The sequence below is a fragment of the Rhopalosiphum maidis genome, chromosome 2, assembly GCF_003676215.2.
Source record: "Rhopalosiphum maidis isolate BTI-1 chromosome 2, ASM367621v3, whole genome shotgun sequence".
In the NCBI taxonomy this organism is placed as follows: Eukaryota; Metazoa; Arthropoda; class Insecta; order Hemiptera; family Aphididae; genus Rhopalosiphum; species Rhopalosiphum maidis.
Window position 1 is genome coordinate 8,651,417 of NC_040878.1, and position 25,160 is coordinate 8,676,576.

Here is a 25,160-nt window from a genome sequence, read left to right on the forward strand (position 1 = left end):
TTAATTTATAATTTGCTACAACAGTTGTCGACTTTCACTAAAAAAAAAAAAATTCAGATGTAGATTTTGTTGCATATGTTACCCCTATTATACGTATGATTATAATATGATTTATATAGATTATAGCCTATAGATATGTTTAATATATTTTTAGAGTTAAAGTAATGTTTAGTATCGGTCGATTAAATTATATTTTGTTTCCTAAATTTTAGCTATAAATATTGATGATTAAATATTTAAAGTATACACCCACCTAAAACCTAACTAGTATATATTACATAGGTATTTACTCAATATACCTAATATTACATTTTATTATAAATTTAAGTTTTCTCATCTTCACAATCAGTTTGTTATTAAGTAAAAATATGATTATTATTTAAATGCACAATAATAAGTATTATCAAATATGTATTTATAATACTAACATTTTAAGTTTCAAATCATGTTGAAAGGGTTATTTATATTAAATATTGTATCGATAGTTTTTTTGTAGTATTATAGAGGTTTAATTTCTCATTAGAATTGGGCTGTTCAAAATTATTTTCAGAGTTTTTGGTGCTTTGTTTGTTAATTGTTTCAAAATGTTTTATTTAATTGCTGGTGCTTTTGAGTTATTGTTTTATTTTATTTATAAACATGTGATCCAATTTTATTCAATAACAGGTTTTATTTAGTAAATATTAGTTGTTATATATATTTAAAATGTATTAATTATTAAAAATATTTATGCATATCGCATATCTACGTTAATACCTTCTTATAATAATTGAAATTATTCAATAATAATGTGTTACAGTTTATTTTCTCTGAACAACATTTATGGTAAAATGTTTAACCTTTAAAATAAGTAATAAAAACACCAATTTTGAATTACCTACTATATTATAATAATTTTTACTCTTTTTATTTTAGATTTATATAATCTATATAATATTATAGTTCAAATAGGTAAAATGTTTTTTTTTTTTTATATAAACATGTGGTTTTATGTTACCATTATTTTAAATCGGTTACTTTATGAAGTATGAAGTATATTAAATTTATATTAACATATATTATGTATAAAAAAATGTTTTCATTGTGGTATAAAATTTAGAGAAAAAAATTAAAAGTTATCTGTTTATATTTATTTGTTTTTATACAGCATACCTATTTAAATTGTATTCTATAGTTGATTTTTTCAATACAAACGAATAAACATCAAAAATATTATGGTACCTATATTTTGTAATAAATATTTAATATGTTATAAATTATTAAATTATCGCACAAATTGTAGTGTTACATAGAACAATATTGTAGGTTTTCCTTTATTTAATGCCTTGTATATGATATATTGATGTAATGGTTATGATAAGAAGTATAATATGTGAATAAAAATGTTGACCTAAATTCAATTTTGTTGAAATAAACGGTAGAATATAATTTAATTGTGTATTAATGCGATTATATCTGCAAATAGTCCACTTAACAAGTTTAAAACTTTCAACTTTTGCCATTTTTTCTTTTCAAGTATACCGGTAAAAATATTCTAGAAGAATCAGCAGTATAAAAGAACTATGTACTGTGCTACAATAATACAATTAATTCTATTGGAACTATCATGTTGAGATTGAAAAATGTTGGGTGAGTACTGAGTATAGATGAGACTACGGATATGTCTATATATCACTATTGGTGGGTAATAGGTATACATACTTTAGAAATTGTATTTCTAGATAAAACTTTATTTAATGCCGAAATTTTATAAGAAACGAATAATAGTACTAATATATTACTAAATTACTTAACAAAACTGTATACATTTGTTATAGTCAAAGGGTATTGTGTAGGTATTGAATACGATAATGAAGTAAGTATTCCTGTTTCAAATCGATGCAGCATTTTATAAAGTCACGAGTTCACGACAGAAAATAATATTAAAGCTTTCTATTCAAATATTGAACATGTTGCATGCTTGACTGACACATTCTCACTTAGAGTAGCTGAGAGAGTATGAAATTTTTTTCCCAAAAAGATGCATTCAGACGAAAAAAAATTATTTTTAAATCTCGTGCTGAATTGAAATTAAAAAATTACGACAGGAATACCGAATACCAATACTAACTGCAGTATAACTATAGTAACTAGGTAGTGTACATAGTTATAAACTTATAAGTTATAACATCAACTGTATACTATTTAAAAAATTATTGGTTAGTAAAATCTTTTATGGTAAAGTTTGACAAAGAATATGAAAGGAGACGAAACACAAGGTAAGAGTGCAACGAAAATATACCTATCTAATTTTTATATTATTTTAATTTTTAAGATCATATTAAATCACGGTCGTGTGTATAAATTAGTCTATGCTATAGTTTAAATATCGTATGATATTGTAATACAATGTACCTACATTATATATTATATATGTAGTGTAATTTATCAAAACTCTTATACTTGACTTTAGTACCTAATACCTATAATATAATATGTATATATAATTACATTATTAATACTTTTATATAGTTCCTATTTCTTAATAATCAGGATCTTATAGTATTATTGTATTTATATGGCGAATATAGTAATGTTAATATGATTTTTTATCTTTAAGTTTTAAGTCCGAGTATTGGGTAAATACATGTCTTATATGAGTTTTTATTAATTTGTGTATACGTAATTATGTATTATGAACTTTGCATTTAGTAGTGTATTTTCTATTAAATAAGAAGGTTGACGCTTATATAAAAAAAGAAAAAAATACCTTCCGACACATAATTAAAGTAGCGTATAAATTTCATTTTCTATACTATACTATACTATAATATTTTAATAAAATGGGTATAACTTAGAGAACTTATGTAATATTTTATTATTGCATAAAAATTACATTTCGAATAAATTATAAATATTTTAAACAAATTCAATTGTTATGAAAATTAATACAATTATTTTTTTATGAATTTAAAAACGATTTTTAATGAAATTTAAAGATCAAAATAATGTTAAACAATTTCGATACGATATTTTACTATTATAATATGTATTTTATAGATATATTTTTTTTATTTATTAAAAAAATTATATTTACAATCTGAATGCAGCAAAATACAATAAACAACAAATAAAAAAGGTTACATGACTTACCTGCAGCTTGAATGAAGGAGCAGGCGTCCATTGACACTACTTTAACATATATAGATACACTACATAAATATTAAATACCGTATGTTGTATGTATATACCATTATACCTATAATACATCATACATATATTACTTACTGAATATTCTTTTTTAATTTACAAATATGAACATATTATAATTTATAATGTATATATTACATTATTTTTATTCAAATTCGATTTTTTGAATATATTGCAGGTACCATTATATTATTGTCATCACTTTATAGTTTGTTCTTCTACATTTACCGAGTAGAATCTGTAGATATATTTTCATTAATGAATTATTTATTTTCAAAAATTATACAGTGTGCAATACTACTGTAACGATCAATATTTTCATGAGGTATAAGGCTCATCATTAATAATAAAAAAAAAATTTTCAAATAAATAATACTTTTTGGGGGGAATTTTTAATTGTAATTAAATCTTAAATTATTTATTATCCTTATAATTTTCATATTATTTTGTATACTTTGAACTAGTATCTTAATTTTTATACAGAAACCTATTTGTAATTGTACCTTTATTTGTATTGGTTTTTATGCATTCCCTCACAACTGAAGTCAATAAGTCCAGATGGGTTTAAAAATGTAAATTAGTTATAAATTTATATGTATACAAATATGAAGTATTTTTATGTTGGTATAATACTATATAATGTATTATTGTTATTACTCATAAATTCAAGATTCAGATCATATATCAATTGCATATTTTTTATTTATTGTAAAATATATTAGTGTGCAAAATAAATCTATTATTATACGAGGTCATTTAAAATATGAATGTGAAGTATAATTTTACATATCTCATAGATTTTGCTATTACAGTGGTTTTTTTTTTATTTTATGATTTTTTTTTTTGTTGCTCCATATTTTGATAGATTCAACACATTTCAGATTTTAAATTATACAAATTTCCATCGACCAGTAAAAATTAAACAAAGTACCCAATCGAATTAAAAAAAAACGCGAGTAAATCGCTTTGCTGTAGATATGGAAAATGTTGAATGAAACATATCAGAACGCTATAACCCGTATGTGTTGTCTGTTTTACTAACGTAGGTCAACAAATTTGCATTCAGCAAAACACATTTTGTGATGTTAACTTTAATATTAGAGTAAATTTATTTGATATCAAATTTAAAGTTAAGAATATTATCTAGAAAATTACATATGCTTTTATTAATATTATTATTTTAAAGTGAGTTATGAACATCTTAAAGTTTTAATATTTTACATAGCTATAACTCACTTTAAAATTATTATAATAATATAGCTGTGACCCGTGCAAATAATACGTATGAAAGAAAAATAAAAAAAATGATTATTAGTATAAAGATATTGTAATAAAAAATATAATAATGATAAATGTACATTTAAATAAATATAGGAAAATGTTTATACATTTTTTTTACATAGCTACGCTACTTTAATAATATTTTGACTCATCTGATACTACTTCTTTAATAGAAATAATTAAAATTTCAAATCATCATATTATTCTTGATAAAACTATGTATTATGTATTGTTATTACTGTATTAGTAGTTGAATGACTTTAATGACGATATAATACATAAACATATTAATAAGTAGGTAGTAATAAATATTATTATATAAATACATAGTCTAATTGACTACTCAGAATCGTTTTTCTTTGTAAAAATGTAAACAACAATATATTGATATCCCATTGAATTCAAATTTAAATTTAACTCACTATTTAAGGTCCCCAAATACTACTCTTTGACGATGTTAACTCAATATATACCTACTATACAGCAGAGCAAGCTTTATCTCGATTTCCATTACATTGATTATTAATACAATTTACACGATTAATTAAGTTATTAGTTAATAGTTATTAGTTTATTACTTATTATTTTATTATAAATTTATAAATCAAAATATGAAATATATCTAATACATATAGTATACAATAATATCTAGTATTATAATTTTTCACATTTTGGCAACCTGAATTATACAACAATTGCACATCTACTTATCCAGTTACTTCGATCTTTTTTTTCTTGCCAAGGTCAATTTTTAATACGTTGCAGTATATATCGGTTTTACTTTTTTTATTATTCACAATATTCACATGCATTCGCATTAGAAAATCGAAACATCAAATTACATCCGTGTATTTTATTTAGAAAACGTGTATAGATTTTTTTTATAATTTGTAACTATACTTGCATACAAAATTAGTAATCTATACATTATTAAAATATAATACATTTTCGATATCGAGTATATTTTTACACTTCACAACCTTAGAATATTAATGCAGAATGATTGTCTTATTAGTTTTGATAACTATGTATTTTAAATTATTATTTCAATATTTAATAATAACTAATATTATAATGTATCATAATTCATAGATTTTCATTGTATGTGTATAAGCCGTATGTGGTACGTCTATGTATATATAAGCATAAATTAGCAGCTTTATTCAGTAAAATAGTGAATCCAGACTTAAGGTGGGTAATAATATATAGTATCTAGGTACTTACAACCCACACTATAAATTATGATGTAATTGGTAATTTTACCAAGTTCAGTACCTATATCGGCTAAATCATTTTATTTTTACCTATTTAATATACTAATTTATTATTATTTATTAAATGATATACCTAACATAATTACATTTAAAATTATTATACATATTATATTTCTAAATATTTTTTAAGCGACATAGCAGTTGAAACAACAAAACCTATTCGATAAACCATGCAAATATTATTTATGTTATTTATTTATTATCGGGTGTATATCGATATTATAAATTATAGCTTATAAATAATAATTATACACACATAATATAAAATATAGACTAAATGGAGTATATTTATACTGGGTGGTTCATTTAACAAGATATTCATTATACCTATTCAAAAAAATCTTCATTTTTGAAAATATTTTATAGTTTTAATCGTTGTAAAACAACATTTTTATAAAACAAATTATATTTGATTAGTATATTATTATCTCTTTTCAAGATTTTTACTCTTTTTATTGACAACTTACATTTTGAATTTCATATTCTTGAGCTTTGAGCAGATTATTATTCAGAGTACTTTGATTTATAAAAATACAATTTCGGATAAGTAATTATCTAGTAATTTAATTATATTAGTATTAAAAAATTAGATGAGCGGACCAACATTTTGCGGGTTACCTATGTTACGATGTACCATACCACTTCACCAATCTAAATTTATTAACTTAAACTTTATATTTTTTATGTATGAAAGTACTCCAAAAAATATTTTGCTTTGGGACAAGGAACATCGCGATGTTATTAAAAAAACGGTAATGATAAAAATAGTAAAAATATATTTTTTAAATAAGTATGACTTACATTAAATGGATCACCCAATACAATGATAATCGACTACAAATTGCGGTAGATAATAGTTATCAATTATGTTGGTGTATATATTTCCTATAAATACTTGTATATTATATTTCAACATATAAAATATTCAACCATCGCAATATTATAAATTTAAACTTGTTATTATTAGCCAAGAAATTAACTGTTGAACGACGAAATTACTTCAGATCTTCTTTTGTAAAATGGCAAATGTGATGGTAGACTGCGGTAATTAAATTTCGCGAATTGATAGTAAAATTATTCAATGTTTTAATTTTGGTCATAAAATATTAAAATATCAGAATTGGAGTAGAAGTTGTTTGTTTTCTCCCTAATAAAAATGTTAATTTCCACCAAATCTAATTCTTTGGAGATTATACTTTGGTAACCATTTTGAATACCGAATACCTATCCAGTGGCCACCACGAGGAGACGGTCGATTCTTGTTGACACCCAACAATAATTGTTTTACTTGTTTTTAACTATTGATTTAATTTTGTCTTATGAATATCATATTTGTTTATTAGTAATAACTAATAACGTTATTATTATGATATATATCTAATTAAAGAATTTTATAGTTTTTACATACACACAAATATATTATATTGTATTAAAAATGCCATATGTGTAATAGTTATAGATTATGCTTCGTTAATCGTTATTGCAACAGGCGTATTAGTCTGTTTTGCAAATTTTTTCTTGGTTTTTTAATTTAGAGATAGATTATTATCAAGAGTTATAAATTACAATGTAGATATTATCATTGAATACCTATATATATAATAAATTATAATAAATAAATAATGTATTAATTATTAATGATACTATGTGTCTTTTCATCATGACCATGTGATACTAGTCACTAGGAGTTCCGCAATTTCAAAAAAATGTATTTACTTATTGCGTGTATATATTGCATATTTATTTTTATATACTTTTTTGCAATGTTTCCAATATATTTTGTCCTCTATTTTTAACTTTTGAATTTTAAAAACAAAATCCTTGATACAAAATTATTTATTTGTGTGTGAATTAATTATTATAGAATTATTAACATTTTTTTAAATTAATATAATTTAAAAAACCTAGTATAATTAATTTTTATAGATAAGTTTTTTATGTTGCTTTTTTGCTTTGTTCGTAATATTTAGTTAGATGCATATTATACTCGTTTATTCAGTTAAGCTTTAAGCAGTAGATACCTCCTATACACGCCACATTGCTAGACCACGTCGTGTCACGTAGTTGTGCTGTGGGCACCAACGCGATATTATAGACAAATAATAATTATTTTTCTACAATAACGCGTCATTAATTATTAATTAATGTATGTCAACAATTGCGATGACTGATAAAATTACTTATTACAAAATGTCGCGTGTAAACGAGTTATATATATTAAATGTATAAAAAAATTGCTATGGTTATAATATAGCACTGTACAATAATAATAATAATAATAACAACATAAAAAGTAGAAGTATCAAGTACGGCACACGCAGGTACGCTAATACATTAAAATATTATAATATTAATTATAATATATGCAACGGCGGCAGGTTGTCCGAAAGGGCGACAACGAATCGCGATTCGCTATGGTTGACGTGCCGGCGGCTGTTGTTTTTAAACGATAGCGTCAACAGACAACAATAATAACAACATTAACAACAACACCAAAACATTAGTGATGTAGAGTGTATAACACGTTCAAGCACTCGCGCACGCGCCGCGGTCACGGTGTGGTGCCCCTCCGCGTCATCGTATGCAGTGATGACGGTCCGGCGGGGCGGGACGAGATGTTATTTTCTAATACGCACTTTACGCACTTGCGCACGCACACGCACCAAGCACGACGCCGACGCGTCCGAATATTGGAACCTCCTTGTTTCCAGCGCTTGCCGGTACGGAGCGCGGCTGACCTTGATGGATGTACATTGTTATTGTTTACATCGGCACTCACAGCTGTGGCCAATCGGAGCGCCCGTCTCGTCAACTGCGCAATTCCGTCTGGAAGCGGCGGTTTTGCTTTTGCGTATCGGCGGACCCCATCGTTATATCGGCTTTTTTCCCACTGCACACATCGTCGCCACTGTCGGTTCCGAGCATACTCTTTGTCCGCCATCGTTGAATTTACAGTCTACACCGTGTTTATCCCTCACGTATACCCTAACTCTTTGTCTCGAGACAATTATTTTGTCGTCTATATTTTCACAAGCGTTGTTTTATGTTGTGTAATATTTCGTTTTCCGAGCGCGATTCTTGTCTGTTCCGCTAGAAAGACTTATAGAGCACACGTCTAACCTATCCACCACCTCATCCCCACCGAGTACGTGCACACAGCGTGGTGTCACGCCGGTACCTTTTAAAAGTTCGTACGGTGTCGAAAAAAACCGAACCGCCGACGCCATGGCCGAAGTCGACGACGCTGTCATCGACGTGGTAGCATCCGAGGTGATCAATGGTTGTACCATTACCGGCGACAGCGACTATTCGGACAAGGCTGTGGACCCGACCTCCGTGGAGATGCGCGTTAAACGCAAGGCCAAACGGCTGGCCAAGTCCTTGTCTCGGGATAGCGGCATCGTCAACGGGCACGGCGGCACCGCCACCGTGGTGCAGCTCAAGAGACGCTGGAAGAACAACAGGAAATCCAGGAACGGTTTCACCAAGAGAGGAGAAATCAAAAAGGGTAAACCTTTTTTACGTTGTTCGGTTTCCGGGCACGAATGTTATGTGTATTAATATGATATCATTTACACGTCGCGTAGTAATGCACACGTCATGACCATGTGCTTCATGGAGACTCTGCGTCGATTCCCAGACCGTATGAATCGTATGATCCGTCCGTAGGTTTGGATATCGTGTGTTTGGTGTGACCTGTCTCGTCTGCTGTTGGTGTCGAACGTGTGATTTTAAACGACCGTTTGGTATAGTTGGAACTCAAAACTGTTTTTAATATCAGTGGATACTATATATAGTCGCTTAGATATTACATCCATTTGGCATAATTTAACTTTCAAATGTATGTATATATACAATCAGAACTTAAAAATAGACTGACAAAACAATTCTACATACCACACCCCTGAACAAATACATTTAATCTTATTCTTATTATAACACATGTCATACCTTGTAAGTAGCTTTTATAGAATTCATTTCATTGAAAGTGAATTAAATTAATTTTTTTATCAATTAATAGATAGATACTAGATACATAAAAAAAAGTTTATTTTCATACAGTTTATCAACTGTTTTTTTCATTTAATTATTTACTAGTTTTTTAGAGTCAATAAATAAGCTTTAATGACGTCAAATAATTATAGACTTCAATAATTATGATTATTAATAACAATAAATTATTGATAATTTTTATATTCAGATATATTGTGTATTTTAAAGTTGTAATATGGTGAGGGCAGATAAAAAAAATATTAAGTAAAAGTTCAAATAAATGGTTATACTGTAATCTATTAATTATCTCAATTTGTTGAGATAAATAGCTTATAATATATTTATGAATAAAATAAAAAGATAAAAAATATTAAAATACATTTAAATAAAGTTATGACGTAGGTATATTTAATTAGATTTTATTTTTTAAAACAATCTTTTGATCAAAGTTAAAAAGTAAATAAGTTAATTGTTCAATTTATCAAAACATTTTATTAAAACTTATAAAGCATATTCTATTTTAGGATCTAAAATGATGAAATATTTGCAATGACGGAACATTGTTGCATATATTTATTTTAATTTGTTAACATACATTTTTATTTTATCAAACAAGAATAAACATGTTTTTCTATAAATCAATGGTTTCTTAAATCTGTAATTTAATTATTATTAACCTTATGGTAATTCCTGTTTATACTCTATTCATCGAGAAAGCACTCTATAGCCTAACAAATATTGGTTCTTCGGTGCATCCCATTGGAGAACCAATCTCAATAATTGGGTAACAATGCATAGAATTAGCGTGTTGTCTCGCTAGATAGAGTGTAGTGTGGGATATGCTGTAACCACTTATTAGAATAAAGTTCATAATATGTAATAAATGAACAATTTTTTAAAGTCAAAAATTATTTTGTAGATTTAAATAGAAACAAACTATAATTATTGTATTAAAATTCTCTACAATTTATAGCATAATATTTGTTATGTCTGTGTTACTTATAATATATATTAACCTATATTTTTTGTTCTTTTTAGGTGGTGCTGGTGGTAAAGGCGTTTGGGGAAAATTAGGCGAAGAGAGTGATTTAGATGCCGCTATTGATATGAAGGACCCTAATTATGACAGTGATTTATTGGATGATGATAATATTGTGTTGCGAGAGATCACTCCTGAATCTTCTGATGAAGAACTCAAAGTAATTATACTTACCTAACTTACATACAAATTATGTTTAAAATACAGTATTACATTTTCAATTAATATATTATATTATAATTAAAAACTGTTTATATTTTTGACAGTTAATGTTATTTTAATAGCTATATATTAGGCTTCTAATTATGTGTACATGTGTATTAATTTTATTAAATCACTGACAGGGCCATATTTACGCAAGGACATTACGGGTATTTGTCCATGGCCCTTGCCAACTAGGAGGCCCACATACTAGATTTGATTCTTGATCTGTTAATTTAATTTAATACTTATAATAATATGCCCATTTATTATTTTGTCTGGGGCCTCAAAAATCTTATATCAGGCACTGATCACTGAGAATAGTCTAAATGAATATCTTTTTATTTATAATATACTATTTTTTTTTTTTTTAATTTAATGAATTATGAAGCAAATAGTCTCAAAAAGAATATCAACAACCTTTCAACCATTTTGACTTTTACACAATATTTTTACAGAATTCCATTACATTTAATATCCTTGAGTATTATGAACATGGTGATACTGATGAAGCAGCAATGACATTAAGTGAACTGAACATAGTTAGCAAATGGCACTTGGTTAGTGTTATATTTTTCAATAATAAAAAATATGCTTATAAATTTTCATATTTTTTTTTCAGATAACTCAAGTTTCTGTTGAAGTAGCTCTCGAGCACAAACCATCACAGAGAGAGATGACATCTATATTGTTATCTGATTTATATGGGCGTTTAATCAAGCAAAAAGAAATAGCCCAGGGCTTTGATGTAATATTGGCTAATCTTCCTGATCTCATTCTTGACACTCCCGATGCTCCTATAGTTGTTGGCTGTTTCTTAGCCAGAACCATTGCGGATGACTGTCTCCCACCAAAGATTATAGACTTCTTCAAAGAAAAAAACTATAGTGATTTAGCTAAGTAAGTGAATATAGCATAACCAATTTTGTAATATAAATTAACTTATGTATGTTTTTTGTTTTCAGTCAAGCTTTGATCAAGGCCCACAACTTGTTGAATATAAAACATGGACTGACTAGACTTGATAATGTTTGGGGCGTTGGTGGTAGTTTGAGGCCAGTGCAGTATCTTGTGAGACAAATGAACATGCTTTTGGATGAATATTTATGTTCAGGTGATTTACAAGAGGCCATCAGATGTATTTTGGAATTGGAAGTACCACATTTCCATCATGAACTTGTGTATGAGGTCTGTAATATTTGCTTAAATATCGATATTTTAATTCACTTGTAATATATTATCATAATTAATTTTGTGGTCTAAATTTTATTTCTAGGCTGTAGTTGATGTTATTGAAGCTATGAATACTCATACTGAAATCTCTATGTGCAAATTACTTAAAGCTTTATATGATGCTATTATTATAACCCCGGAAATGATGAATAAAGTATGATAAAATAACTTAAAATATTAGCATAAACCTTATTAAAAATATAATTTTTTTAGGGTTTTGATAGAGTATTTGATGTTCTGGATGATATATCTATTGATGTTCCATTAGCATCTGCTGTCCTTGAACGTTTTTTGGACATGTGCATCAATGCTGGATTTTTAGGAAGAGAAGTGTTGCTTAAAATACCAACAAGGTACTAACATTAATATTATATCATTTTCATAGTTACTATATAACAATTATATAATTTTTAGAGCATCATCTCGTAAGCGATATGTATCTGAAGGTGATGGCGGTCGCCTCAAAGAAGCATAAAAACTAAGAAAAGAACCATTAACAAACCTATACTCCTCTTCTCCTCTACCTCTAGAGTACAGTATTTTTTTTTCTCAATGTTTGATTTGATTTAATTTTTTTTTTTTTTTGTCATTGTCATTATTTAATAAGATGTTAATTATAAAATATATAACTATTTCATTACAATTACAATTGTCCTTAGAATTACAGACTAATTTACTTATTCCACTATATTTTTAGTAATGTAAGTACAGATATGTTGACAAATTTATCACTTAGCTGTATTATTATTATTATTATGCCAGCTAAGTTGTTGCTTTATCAATAATATTAATTTAAATTAATATATTGTGCGTTTAGAATTAAATATCAGCAATGTCTGTTTCATAACAATGAGAATAATAAGAATTAATCATTAAATGTAATATTTTATTATATTCATGTTTGACATATTAGTAAATACTGTACTCGTTAGCATCATATGGTCGAACGAATTAGAGAGTTCTTTTATAAATTTAGGTGAAAGTTTTAAGAAAAACTTGCTTATAACATTTTTTATTTTTTTTTTTTGTATAATTTTTTGGCTTATGAGAGTTTATACGGATAAATCATTTCACTACTTTTTCATGTAAATTTTTTTGACATTCTAAATTTACTATTTATGTTACAATGAGTGTATTTCCAAATTAATAGAATCATTTTCCAAAACATTTATATGAAATATTGTGTATTCTGTTCAGTACAAAATTATATAATTTAGATATTATGTATCATTCTTAAGCAATATATTTTAGTATTATACAAATAATACATTATTCCTAGTAACCATTATGTGTATCAATCAAATAACTGTAATTAGTACCAGAATAATATTGACTGTATTCTATTCAAGTTAAAAATCATACTTGACAGACACCAGTGTTTGTCACCTCTACTGAATTAATTGCTCATGTGTCTATCATGTAAGAATACCATTCCTCTGAACACAAATCATTGTCTAAGTACAATTCTTAACTTGAATAGAGTTAACATGTAAACATTATTAATGCTCCCTAAAAGCTAAATTGTCTGTTAAAATTTTCAAAATTAGGTGCATTTTATATATTTGATATTTATGTTATATTGATAATATGATTTACATTTTATATTTTACTATTCAAAAAACAAAAAAAAAATGTTATTTAATTATCAGTTTTATCGACTTAATATAGGTTAGTGATTTTTCTTGAAACATTTTTATAAATGATGCAAATTTTATTTTAAAGCATATGTAACATTTACTAAAATTATTTTTTGAAAGAGAAAGTATTATGAGTTTTGTAATTTGTATTGTATCTCTTGCTCAGTGTAGCACTGCATCTGACTATTTTAATATTTGTTTTTCTTATTTTAGAATAAAGAAAAACTTATATAACTATAATAAAAGTTGACTTACTTACCTAAGTAAAAAGTGAAATAGTATATTCCTTATAATTAATTAAGTATAAAATATAAATTGTTTATTTATATTTTATAGTATTGTTTAAAGTATATATTTTATATTAACCATAATTTTACAATATATCAGATTTTCAAACAAATTACATACTAACACTCTTAAATGAGTCAAAATATTTTAAAGTTGAAATCTTTAAATATCTAGTTATTATCCACAAATAGAGTGTACTTGTCTACTTACAAAATACAAATATGTTCTTATGTTTTTTGTGTTAAGTGTTTAAAATATAATCTCGTACAAAATAATTAGTTTTTATTAAATATATTTCTCTAATTTTATTTTATAAATAATAGACACTAGGTAGTAGGTGTCTAAAAATGTGACAGGTAATTTTATCTTTATATCAGACTATACAAATAATTGTTTGTATCAAACCAATTAAATATTTAAAAGAATATTACATTTTATATAGTTATGTATTTTAATTATTAATTTATCATATATTAACATTCTATTTAAAAATGTATACACCAGTACTGCATGCAAAACTAGTTATTCAAAATGTGAACACTTAAATTTTTTCCTTAATGGCTAAACCTTTATTTTTTCAATCTATAAGATAAAATTAACTAAAAATATTTACCTTAAGATTTATTATTATTTTTATTTAGACGTGTTACAACAATGTTGGGTATAGTATTTTACAACATATTTTTCTTCAAAGAAGCTTGGTATTGCAACAGATTGAATATAATTTTATCTATGCTCAAATTAACTTGGTTGACGATTGACAAGTTTTATTACATATTGTTAGGTATAAATAATTGTGGTTTATTAGATCGCCTGAAAGTAATTAAGTATAATGCCTGTCACCTGCTGTAATATTACAATAGATATGCAAATTATTGATACAATTTACATTCTACACGATTTCCAAATACCTATTGTGTAGGCAGTTATTAAAAACTATAGTAGGCTATAGTACACTATGGTTCTATATCATAAGGCCTAAGGAGTCGCACTTGTATTTACGACTACGGTTGTATAAACATTTGATATTTATTAATAATCATAGAAAGTCATAATATATTTTATTAAGGTAAATAGTACCATTGATTATAGAATAGCAAACTACCTATTCTTTAATCAATGGTAGTAAGTACTTAAAATAAAAATAAATACTTAAAAGTCGTGAAAAAATTACTTACCTACATATTAAATGGTGTATTATTCTATTTACTGTATATTTCCGGTTAAAAATAATTTATTATAGGTACCCGTACTTGGCGTACCTACTATGTATAGTTCTATATATCTCCTATAAGTATCTATAATCTATACTAAAATATCTAATAATAATTGGCATGTTAATTCAGGTTATTAAATATATAATAATACATGAATACAATTATAATAATAATATACATACGATTCAGTCTGTTTAATTTATATAAACAATCAGTATTACTATTTATTGATGATGATTATTGTAACATGTAATAGCTTTTTTAGTGGCAGCTAACTGTTAAATTTATACGTTAGATTCCAAAAAAAAAGCGTTAACCTTGTTACATAAATATAATAAAACATAGCTAAATACTGTTGCAGAATTAATTATTGTAAACGTTAAAAACTATAATAATAAATAAATAACCGTCATGTTATGTTTATTGAAAAATACTAATGGTCTAAATATCACGAAGAATATTACTTTATAATATCAAAGGAAATGAATCCATCCTGTTAGATAAACAAAAAAACCGATTAATGAGTTATCTTTATAAAAAAAAAAAACAGTCTGTCATGACTCGGTTTATCCTATTTTTTTTCCAAACCATAGCGGTACAAAGTATTATAATATATGACAATTATTTTCATGTGTATGTACAATCTAAAATGTGTAGTATATTGTTCAACTATAATGATTTATACAATATAATATGTTACATGTAATATTAGTTCGATAGTGAAATAAAATGTCAAAAACTATAGATAACAATTTATTATAACAAAAAATACACAGATACTTTACGAATTAGGTATTTAACATAAATTACTCATTAAAAATTTCGAAAATTATATGTTTTTGAAAAACTTTTTTTTATATAATTTGAAGTTAAAGATTATAATATTTTTTAAATACAATTATATTATTATATTTATTTATTTTATTGGAATTTTGTTTGTTTTGAATTTTATATTCTAATGAAAAAATATTTTTTGGTGAATTTGTATGTATAAAATCTAATAGGTATATAGTTAATTAGTTCTAACAATAAGTATTTTTGATCAGAGCTGTAGATTATCATTTTGCAATTCGTAAATGTCACAAATGAGTAATGTCAAAACAATTGTCAATTGCTAGTCTAGATAAAAATTTAAAAAAAATGTACAAATAGGAATAAAATTATTTGAATAATATAAATGAATAATTAAAATTCTTAATTCTTAACAAAAATATTAATTACATATAGCACATTATTTTTAATAAAATAAACACCTTCGTATACTTCTCTTATTTTTTTTCATTTCTTTTGTTATTGTTTATATTGACTGTCTCTTCATTTTTTGCATTTTTCTCGAGATATTTTTATGGTAATAAATAGTATTGGTTGTCCCACTTGTCCCAAAAGAACTTAATGAAATTCTATTCATGAAGCTTTTTAAAATACTATTTTGCAATTATAGATACCTAATCGATCTAATGAGAAATCGATTTTTAACAATAGTCCATTAATATTAGTGATTCAAAAAAAAAGTTCCTACCGATGCATTAGTTTAGAGTTCTAAAACAATGAAACATGTTCTAATAGAAAAATCATTCTTTTCTAATGTCTCAAACATTTTGGAATCATTTTTCCAATCTTGTATTTTCTTATTCTGCAATACATTCTTGTATATTTTGTATCCTTCATAACGACCAGCGTTTACCGTCTACCTAGTGATCGGTAGTTACTGTTCAGCAATGGCCATTGTAATTTCGGCAAACACCAGGCAGCGAAATGTCAAATGTGACTAGACTCAATCTGATATGCTCTGTATGGTTCGGAGCCATTGGCTCTATTAAATGAAATTAAAATTAATTTTAAAATGTTTTCGACCTAATGCTAATAATATAATATTACCTATAGTTTTTTTTTTTTTTTTATTATGTTTATGTTTAACTCTTATGTATTATTGTGGACTGTGGTAGGTATAATTTGTAAATTTAATAGTTACTATAATCACAATAATACGTGCATTCATAAAGCGTTGTGACTTGTGAGATAATATTATGTATGTGGAAAAAAAATTGGCCAACGGCTGATACTTTATAAATTGATTAGTATAGGTATTCTATAGAAATTTGTACGGTTTCCTATGTTCGGGAACTTTAAAGATATTATTTTGTATTCCATTGAACGTGAAGGTAGACGATGTACATAAATGTTATAACGTAAATGGATTCCAACGTACGAGATAAATATTAAACTCGGTGTTGTTCAAATAATTGTTTAAGCGCAATAGCGTCGGCGTATCGGTTTTCAGGGGGGGGAAGGGGTAATAGCAGCGAGATCTACCGGTGCGGGCTCTCGTTAAGACCATCGACAATTCGTCAGTGGAGCGCCGAACGGACGACGGTAGATGGCTCTGTCGCGAAACGTCCTTTGCGACGCGACAACGGAACGCGGCGCGTCGACGTTTTCCGGTAGGACGAAACGTTTTCCCGGTACGGATGTTACGCCGGAACAGCATTGGACCGAAAAGCGCGTGCGGCCCATCGCTCTGGTCATCCGAACGCGGTACCGCGACGCCGCTACCTCGTGTTTCGAAGGGACGGGCCTACCACTTTTTACCGGTATCAGGACTGCACATATATGGGTTGATTTGCAGTGGAAAATTTAAGATCATACTTCACAGGATCATTTCTGTAGTATGCATCGTCCCCTCCAGGTGCAAATCTGGAGTCGTCATTGGCCACGATGATGAGACTTAGTCCATGTATCGGAGCGTGAGGCGGTTGGCGAGGTCTTAGCTCTATGAGTCTAGGCCTCCCAGCAACGATGATCGCAACTAGCTCTCGAGCTAGGAGGTACATGGACAGTCTGAGTGGTCCACTTTTATCAACTGAATGTTTCCTTCTACTGCAATAACCATACTTAAATGGTATATCTCTAGCCATCATTGTTTGTTAATTGGGTTATGCCTATCGTATGATTCTTTTGCAATATTTTAGAAATCTAAAATTGACCTCATGTATATTGCCCATTTAATTTATTATATTTCACATAATTATTATTAATTTTGTATTGATTTACTACTCGTTTGACTGTTAAATTAATGATATTAATTTTTATTATTATTTATTGTAAATTATACTCGTATCTATATTTATAGTACGTATAAATGACGTTGGTATTTCACAAAAAAATATTATTTACAAACGTATTTATAACGCATTATTGTTGTTAATTTGCAACCGGTGATTTGAGGTTATAATTAGATTAGGTCATTAAATGACTAATAAAACAATATGCCTTGGTTGATGAAATATTTTAATTTTATCAAATACAATTAAAAATGAATTATGAATATTTTATGAGAAGTACAATGTTTGTATTGACATGTTGCTAGGTGCTTACAAAATACGTTCTTATGCGATATTATTGAAGTCTAAAATTCAAATTTTGAAATTAAAAAATAAAACCTGTTATTAGTTTAGTTGTGTTACCTACTTAAAATATGACATTTATATTATTTAATTACATAATATTTTTGTCTTACTACTCATTCGGCTAATAAATTTATTCATTCAGATTTTTTTTTTAACATTCAATCGTTATTATCATTTTTAAAGGAAATATATGCATTCAATTAAGATAATTTGATTAAAATTTCGATTAGACTTGTCTTATTCAAAATATTAAGGGGCCTCGCTACGGTTATTATTTAAGACCTTAAGGGACAACATTTAGACAATTCATAATCATGTCTTAGCCGCCCGAGATCTATGTGTTAGTTGTAAATGATTATTGGTTTAAGTAAAATTCAATGCGGGTACCGACTGGAGTCACCGGCGGTTGCCACTCTCGATTATGCGCGTGCAAATGTCAATAACTCCATAACAATAAAAATTCATTATACGAATTTTACGACAACTTACTTATTGATTTGACAAAATTAAAGTTAGTGTTGTCTGATCTTAATTCTGAAAAAATATTTAAATCCAGCAGAAAATGACTGTAGATCGTACGAAACTTTCCGTTTTTAATTTTAAATTTAATATTATGATTTGAAAAAAATCATGTTTTTATGACCACTTCATTAGAATATAAGATTTAATTGTTACAAAGTATTCCGTACGATCTATAGACAATTTTTTGCCGAGCTTAGAATTTTTTTCAGAATCAAATTCGGACATCTTAAACTAGTTTTAATTTTGTCAAAACAACGTCTTTTAAGCTCAAATTGACGGCAGTAGCGTAGTCCCTAATGTTTAGAACTCCATCAGGTCCATGTACCGGAAATATTCTCCAATTTTAAAATATAAAACAGGTGAGCCTTCCTCCATAAAACTGACCCAGAGAGTCGTATAATTACGGAAATACAGAATATCTTTGATGTCGTATATTATTTGGGAGATAGATAGAGAAAACAAATGTTGTAGCGATGCAGTACCTATACAAACTTTTCAAGGCTACTTAGAATACTATTCTAATCGTTAAAACTGTTTTAGCGTAATCAATATATTATAATGACCAATCGAATAATGTATAACACGTCTAATGTACTAATTAATTCAATTTTAAAACATACATTTCATATTTTAGGTCTGTTTTGGTCTTAAGTCATTTTGGTTATATTTTTATATTTTTTTAAATTTTCATTTTTTAGTTATTTTTTCAGGATTTAAGTGCATTTCGACATTTTAAATACATATTTAAGGTTTAATTATACAGCAAATTGATTGCCTTACATTCTACTTATAAGTAGGTGTAAATGTGAGGGACGTTCATTGGTGCGTTCAGGAATTATAAAACTTGTACTTAAATGAGGTAAACACAAATCAATCATTTATTTAAAATAAACTAATTTAATACCGTGACAACATAATAATTATTGTATTTTACTAAACGGAAACAAAATGTCCTTTTGCAAGTTTTTGCGTAATTCTATTTGTTTTAACAATTTTTTTTGAAGGTCGTGTGTCTAAACTTAAACAGGGTTTCAATAGAAATTACAAATAAAATTAAGCTTATTTATACTTCATTGTTTGAACTATTTTCCTAACCTCGAGCTTTTTTGACTCAATGCCAGCGCTAGTTAACTTTTTATAAATGCACACAATAGCTTGCAAATTAGTACGGTAAATCAGTAGGTATAAGGTTGTAATAGGTATAGTTCTATAGTATTATAATTAGTGAGTAATTAGTAGGGAATATCCGTATAATTAGTAATTATACACAGTGGTATAGATATAAGTATCCACTATATCCTCATTTGACCATTTTAGTATACGGACTTAAAGTTTATAATTTTATATGTATACTTGCATGGTACACAGTACTGAAAATACTGGCCTTGATAAATGTCCGAAGTAAATATACATAATATAATATTATACGAGCGATGATCATTTAAAACTTAAAACAATTGTCTAATATATTATTTGTTCATGCTTTTATGTATATAAGGTACTTATATACATATATAACCAAAGTACTGGTTTTAACAGAATGAAAAAAGCTGCTATCACATTTATTATAATTTTAAAGAATTTAGACGCAAGAGATCTTATCGACATAGCCTCATAGGTAGGTACTTAAAATAGATTTAATGTTAATAGATTGTAGGAAAAAAATAATTTCGTTTTTTTTTCAATTATAAGAAACAATCACAATAATATCATTTCGATAAATAAATATTTATGTACGTATGTTACATTATCACGTTTAAAAATATAAATACCAAATACCGCAGGTATATCTAATCAGTAAAACGCGGTAATTAGTAATGATAAACATTAAACAATTTAGTATCAAAAATTTAAATTTCACTATAACTGAACAGTTTATAATGATTTAACTTTGTCGTTTGATCCTCTTTCAGTTACATATTTGCCAATTTTTTGAAATGGGATATCGACGGCCAACGTCAGAAAAACTGATAAACCAGCAATCAGTATCATTTGACCAACGTCGAACTGAAAAAAAAAATAATATAAAAATAGTGAATACATCTACACATTAGTGTAAACTTATAAGAAAAAACTTCAAACATAGTGTTAGTATAATGTAATTATTGCAGAAATTTAGAGCATCTGGTGTCCCGCAGCCAATTTTGAGTTGAAATAAAATACAATTATTTCTAAGATATTTAAACTTCATTTTTCAATTATTATATACATATTTGATTTTTAAAATACATAATTATTCAAATAGGAAATTAATAAATAATTATACTTATTTTATTACACTATACCATAAACAAATGTCTACTATCGTTACTGCGTTAAACGAGTATAATGTAATATTATAATGCAATATATTAATAATTTATTAAATTGTATTTATTTCTTTATTACCATCGTAGCTGTAGTGTGTAAGGACGGACCTCTGGTTGATCCAACGAAATAGAAGAACACAGGATATTGCACCAGGTAAACGGCATAAGATATTTTTGAAAGCATCGTAAACGGCCTACAACACAATAGTCTTCCAAACCAACCTATAAATACGATACAACGTATAAAGTATATATATTACTTTTTATACAGTATTTTGGACGTCATAAAATTAATAACCAATATACATAATATCGTTGAAAGTGTCTGTAATATGTTTTGTCAAATGTTGCGCCAATAAAATCCACTTATGAGCACTTTTATGTAGGTTATAGTTATAGTTATCCAGTTATAGGATATGTAGTGAAGAAAGTCCTAGTGTGGGGGCAGAAAGTGTTTCAACCCATCACCATCGCTTTATAATATATACACTATCGTTACTCACCTCCGTGACCATTGTCGGTGGCAATGATGCACCACAGTATGAAAACAGACCATAGGATGGGTGCGATTGCGTTAAAAATCGCTAAGTGAATATTGTTGTACACATAGTTCATGTTGGACAGTTGATAAGGGCCAAACACCGCCAACAGTCCACAAGCAGTCGCTACGAGCCATGTCTTTTTCACTTGTGCCTGAAATTAAAACGGAATGTCAAGTATGATGATGTGAGAAAGCCGTAAAGCTTACAGCATATAAGTATGACCTATATATCCTATAGTAGATATATACTTACACTAGAAATATTTAAACGACCGCGTTGCTGCATCCAATAACCAACCAAAAAGCCCATTAGATAAACGGTTGCTCGGTGTGTCGGTAAAGTATACGTTAAATCAAAAGTACGATTCAATTGTGAAATGCTATTAAAAAAAAAAAAAAAAAAAAAAACATTTCAGTAGTTTTAAAAAAAATATTAATATTGTTTTAGGTGACAGTCTTGTGTTCATACAAAAATGGTAATATAAAAACAGGCATGTTTAATATATTTTTAAGCTAATGAAATATTGGAGAAATTGAATCTAATGTTTAGAAAGAGACGTCTGACTAACACATTAGAATCATTCTCTATCTATACACATCTAAATCTATTAAATATATTTTTTTGGCATATTTCATTTTTTAGTTAAATTTTGAGTAAGTAGAGTAAGTAATAATACAATTTAGATGCATACTTTGATCCAAAATAGACAACCGTGGCCAAATTATTATTTTTGACTGCTTGATAACGTAGTATTGTTGATGTAGACATGATTGCCGTGATAACGAACAATGCAACAGCTTTACTTTTTTTAAATAAATACATTAATGGAATAGCCATAATGAACAATTGAAAGTCTATAGCAAGTTGATGAGTGTGCGTTAAACACTGAAAATAAAAACTATACATTGATTTTGACAGAATATTAACATTTTAAAATGGTATATGTAATATGTTTACCATATTTTTAAAACCAAATAAGTTTTGAATATACAGTAAGTTTCTCCACCAGTTCTTGTAACAAAGGTCAGAGTGTCGTGTGATGACCATATTCCACATAGGCCCATAATTCATTTCGGGTAAGTATTTAGCACAAATAAGCATTACAGTTACTAGAGTTGCAGTCAATCTAAAACATAACGTTTTTCCTATAAATTAAATTATAACAAAATAATTAAAGTTAACTATATTTTTATTGTTTATTCCACATTTATTTTTTAATTTATTTTACAATATTATGTATTTTACCTGTACTTAGTCTAAAATTATAATATCTAGGTACTTCCTAAATAGATAAAATAGAGCAATCATTGGTAATATTATAGTTTATTTTGTATTTAATTATTTTTTAGAAGGTTAGGTATAGGTAAGTAAGACCTAACAATTGCACATTTAATCGATATCTCAGAAAAATAAATTCCATTGATAAAATAATTATAATGATGTATTTCGGATGAATAAGAAATAATTTAAGGAAAAAAAAATGTTTTCGAGCGGACAAAAACCTATTTTTTAAATTATTTCTATTGCCGATTTTCTATTCATTAGTGATATAAAAAATAAGACTATAAAACAAGTATTTAAACTAACCGTATATAACGTGAAATAACACTCTTGACCGGTGAAAATTTACTTAATGTATATGCTGCCAATAAGCCACTAATGACCAAGAAAGAATCCGTGTATAAATAAGCCACTCTTCCTGTGATGAGCCATGGTTTTGACATATTCTATGATATAAGGATAAAATAATGATACTAGACAAAAATGTGTCAAGTAGAAGTGTTATCTGCAAAAATATTTTATAAACTCACTTCGGACATTTCGGTTTTGTTTAAGTATGGCAAAAACATTTTGGCCATGACCATGTGACACAATAGCAAGGCAACCATGTTAAGAGCTCGAATTCCTTGTATGCTCTTGAATCCGTCTCTAGTAGGGGAAACAAATAGAGATTTAAAGTTCGTCTTGATTGCAAACGATTTCCTCAGTACACGCGTTATTCGAAGCATAAGAGGTGCGGTTCGTTCCACGTCGGCTATTATATTTTATATAAAATATAAAACGCAATTTTATAAAGTTATTATGCACAAAACAAACGAGCGACTTATCTGGTTAAAATAAAAATTGTACATACGATCGAGTTCGTCGGGGGTGCATATTGTTCCTTGTCCAAACATTGACATACTTAAAATGAAAATTGCCACGCCAAACCGTACCCAATCGAAATCTGTTGATTTTTTCGGTATGCGTTTCACCTGACACATGTCATTTTCAACGAGAACTTCGACATGTTGGAACTTTAGAGCAGTCGATCCCACAGCAGAGGCCACGTCATCCGGACCGCAAGAGGACGGCACACAAACACCCCAGTATACCGTAGAAAACTTTGGTAAGCGATGGCCAGGCTGAAAATAAAACAAATTATATGAACGAAAATTAAGGTGGATTTGAAATGTGTCGAAAACTTACGTCGGTCAAATTATTTTTCACTTGGTGGTAAGCACTGATGTAGTTGCTGAAAATAGGGTGTTTTAATTGGATCGCGACCAAACAATATTGTCCCGACATCCCATTGTTGTCGATGGCGTTAATACACTCGTCGAAATCACCATACTGATTCAAATTGCCTCTTAATATTCCCGATGGCATCTTGGCTGATGAATCCATCACTGAAATTTTGCGGCAATAAATAAACGACCGACGCTATAAATTAAAACTATAGGTTTATAATATGCGTATTGAAATAAAAACCAACTTTCCAATGCCCATTTGTCTAGATTTTTCACTCCGTCCAACATATTTTTCACGTCTGCGCTACATTTTTCGTGCTCGCTGTTCTTGAGCTCCTCGTAAAATCCAAAAGGAATTGATTCGAGGCCCGCAGCCCACGCTGCAGAGGCCAGCGAAAAAAGAACGAGCAATGTTAATTCTTTCATCGTCGATTGCTACCATTCAACTAAGACGTGTATACGCTGAACGGAGTTAGTTATATTATAAAGACGGGAAGTTTAGAGGTGACAAAAGTAAA

General features: G+C 27.6%; 2 protein-coding genes and 1 non-coding gene across 3 annotated transcripts; 2 read left to right on the top strand and 1 right to left on the bottom strand.

The window, feature by feature from the left end:
- The first annotated feature begins 8,640 nt into the window (after positions 1-8,640).
- LOC113553322 (programmed cell death protein 4) lies at positions 8,641-13,858 on the top strand. Its single transcript, XM_026956601.1, has 8 exons — positions 8,641-9,252; positions 10,776-10,936; positions 11,436-11,537; positions 11,600-11,877; positions 11,943-12,165; positions 12,254-12,364; positions 12,424-12,563; positions 12,625-13,858. The coding sequence occupies exons 1-8, from the start codon at positions 8,970-8,972 to the stop codon at positions 12,683-12,685; spliced, it is 1,359 nt and encodes a 452-aa protein (XP_026812402.1). The 5' UTR covers positions 8,641-8,969; the 3' UTR covers positions 12,686-13,858.
- A 4,130-nt stretch (positions 13,859-17,988) lies between these two features.
- On the top strand, positions 17,989-18,199 carry LOC113555330. Its single transcript, XR_003405354.1, has one exon. It is a non-coding gene; the product is annotated as a small nucleolar RNA U3 (small nucleolar RNA).
- Positions 18,200-20,988: 2,789 nt separating this feature from the next.
- LOC113551109 (nose resistant to fluoxetine protein 6-like) lies at positions 20,989-25,108 on the bottom strand. The gene is made up of 11 exons (XM_026953149.1): positions 24,888-25,108; positions 24,602-24,801; positions 24,267-24,537; positions 23,944-24,167; positions 23,720-23,859; positions 23,090-23,258; positions 22,824-23,017; positions 22,385-22,511; positions 22,094-22,283; positions 21,670-21,812; positions 20,989-21,288 (listed from the first exon to the last, which is right to left on the bottom strand). The coding sequence occupies exons 1-11, from the start codon at positions 25,066-25,068 to the stop codon at positions 21,157-21,159; spliced, it is 1,971 nt and encodes a 656-aa protein (XP_026808950.1). The 5' UTR covers positions 25,069-25,108; the 3' UTR covers positions 20,989-21,156.
- Between the last annotated feature and the right edge of the window lie 52 nt (positions 25,109-25,160).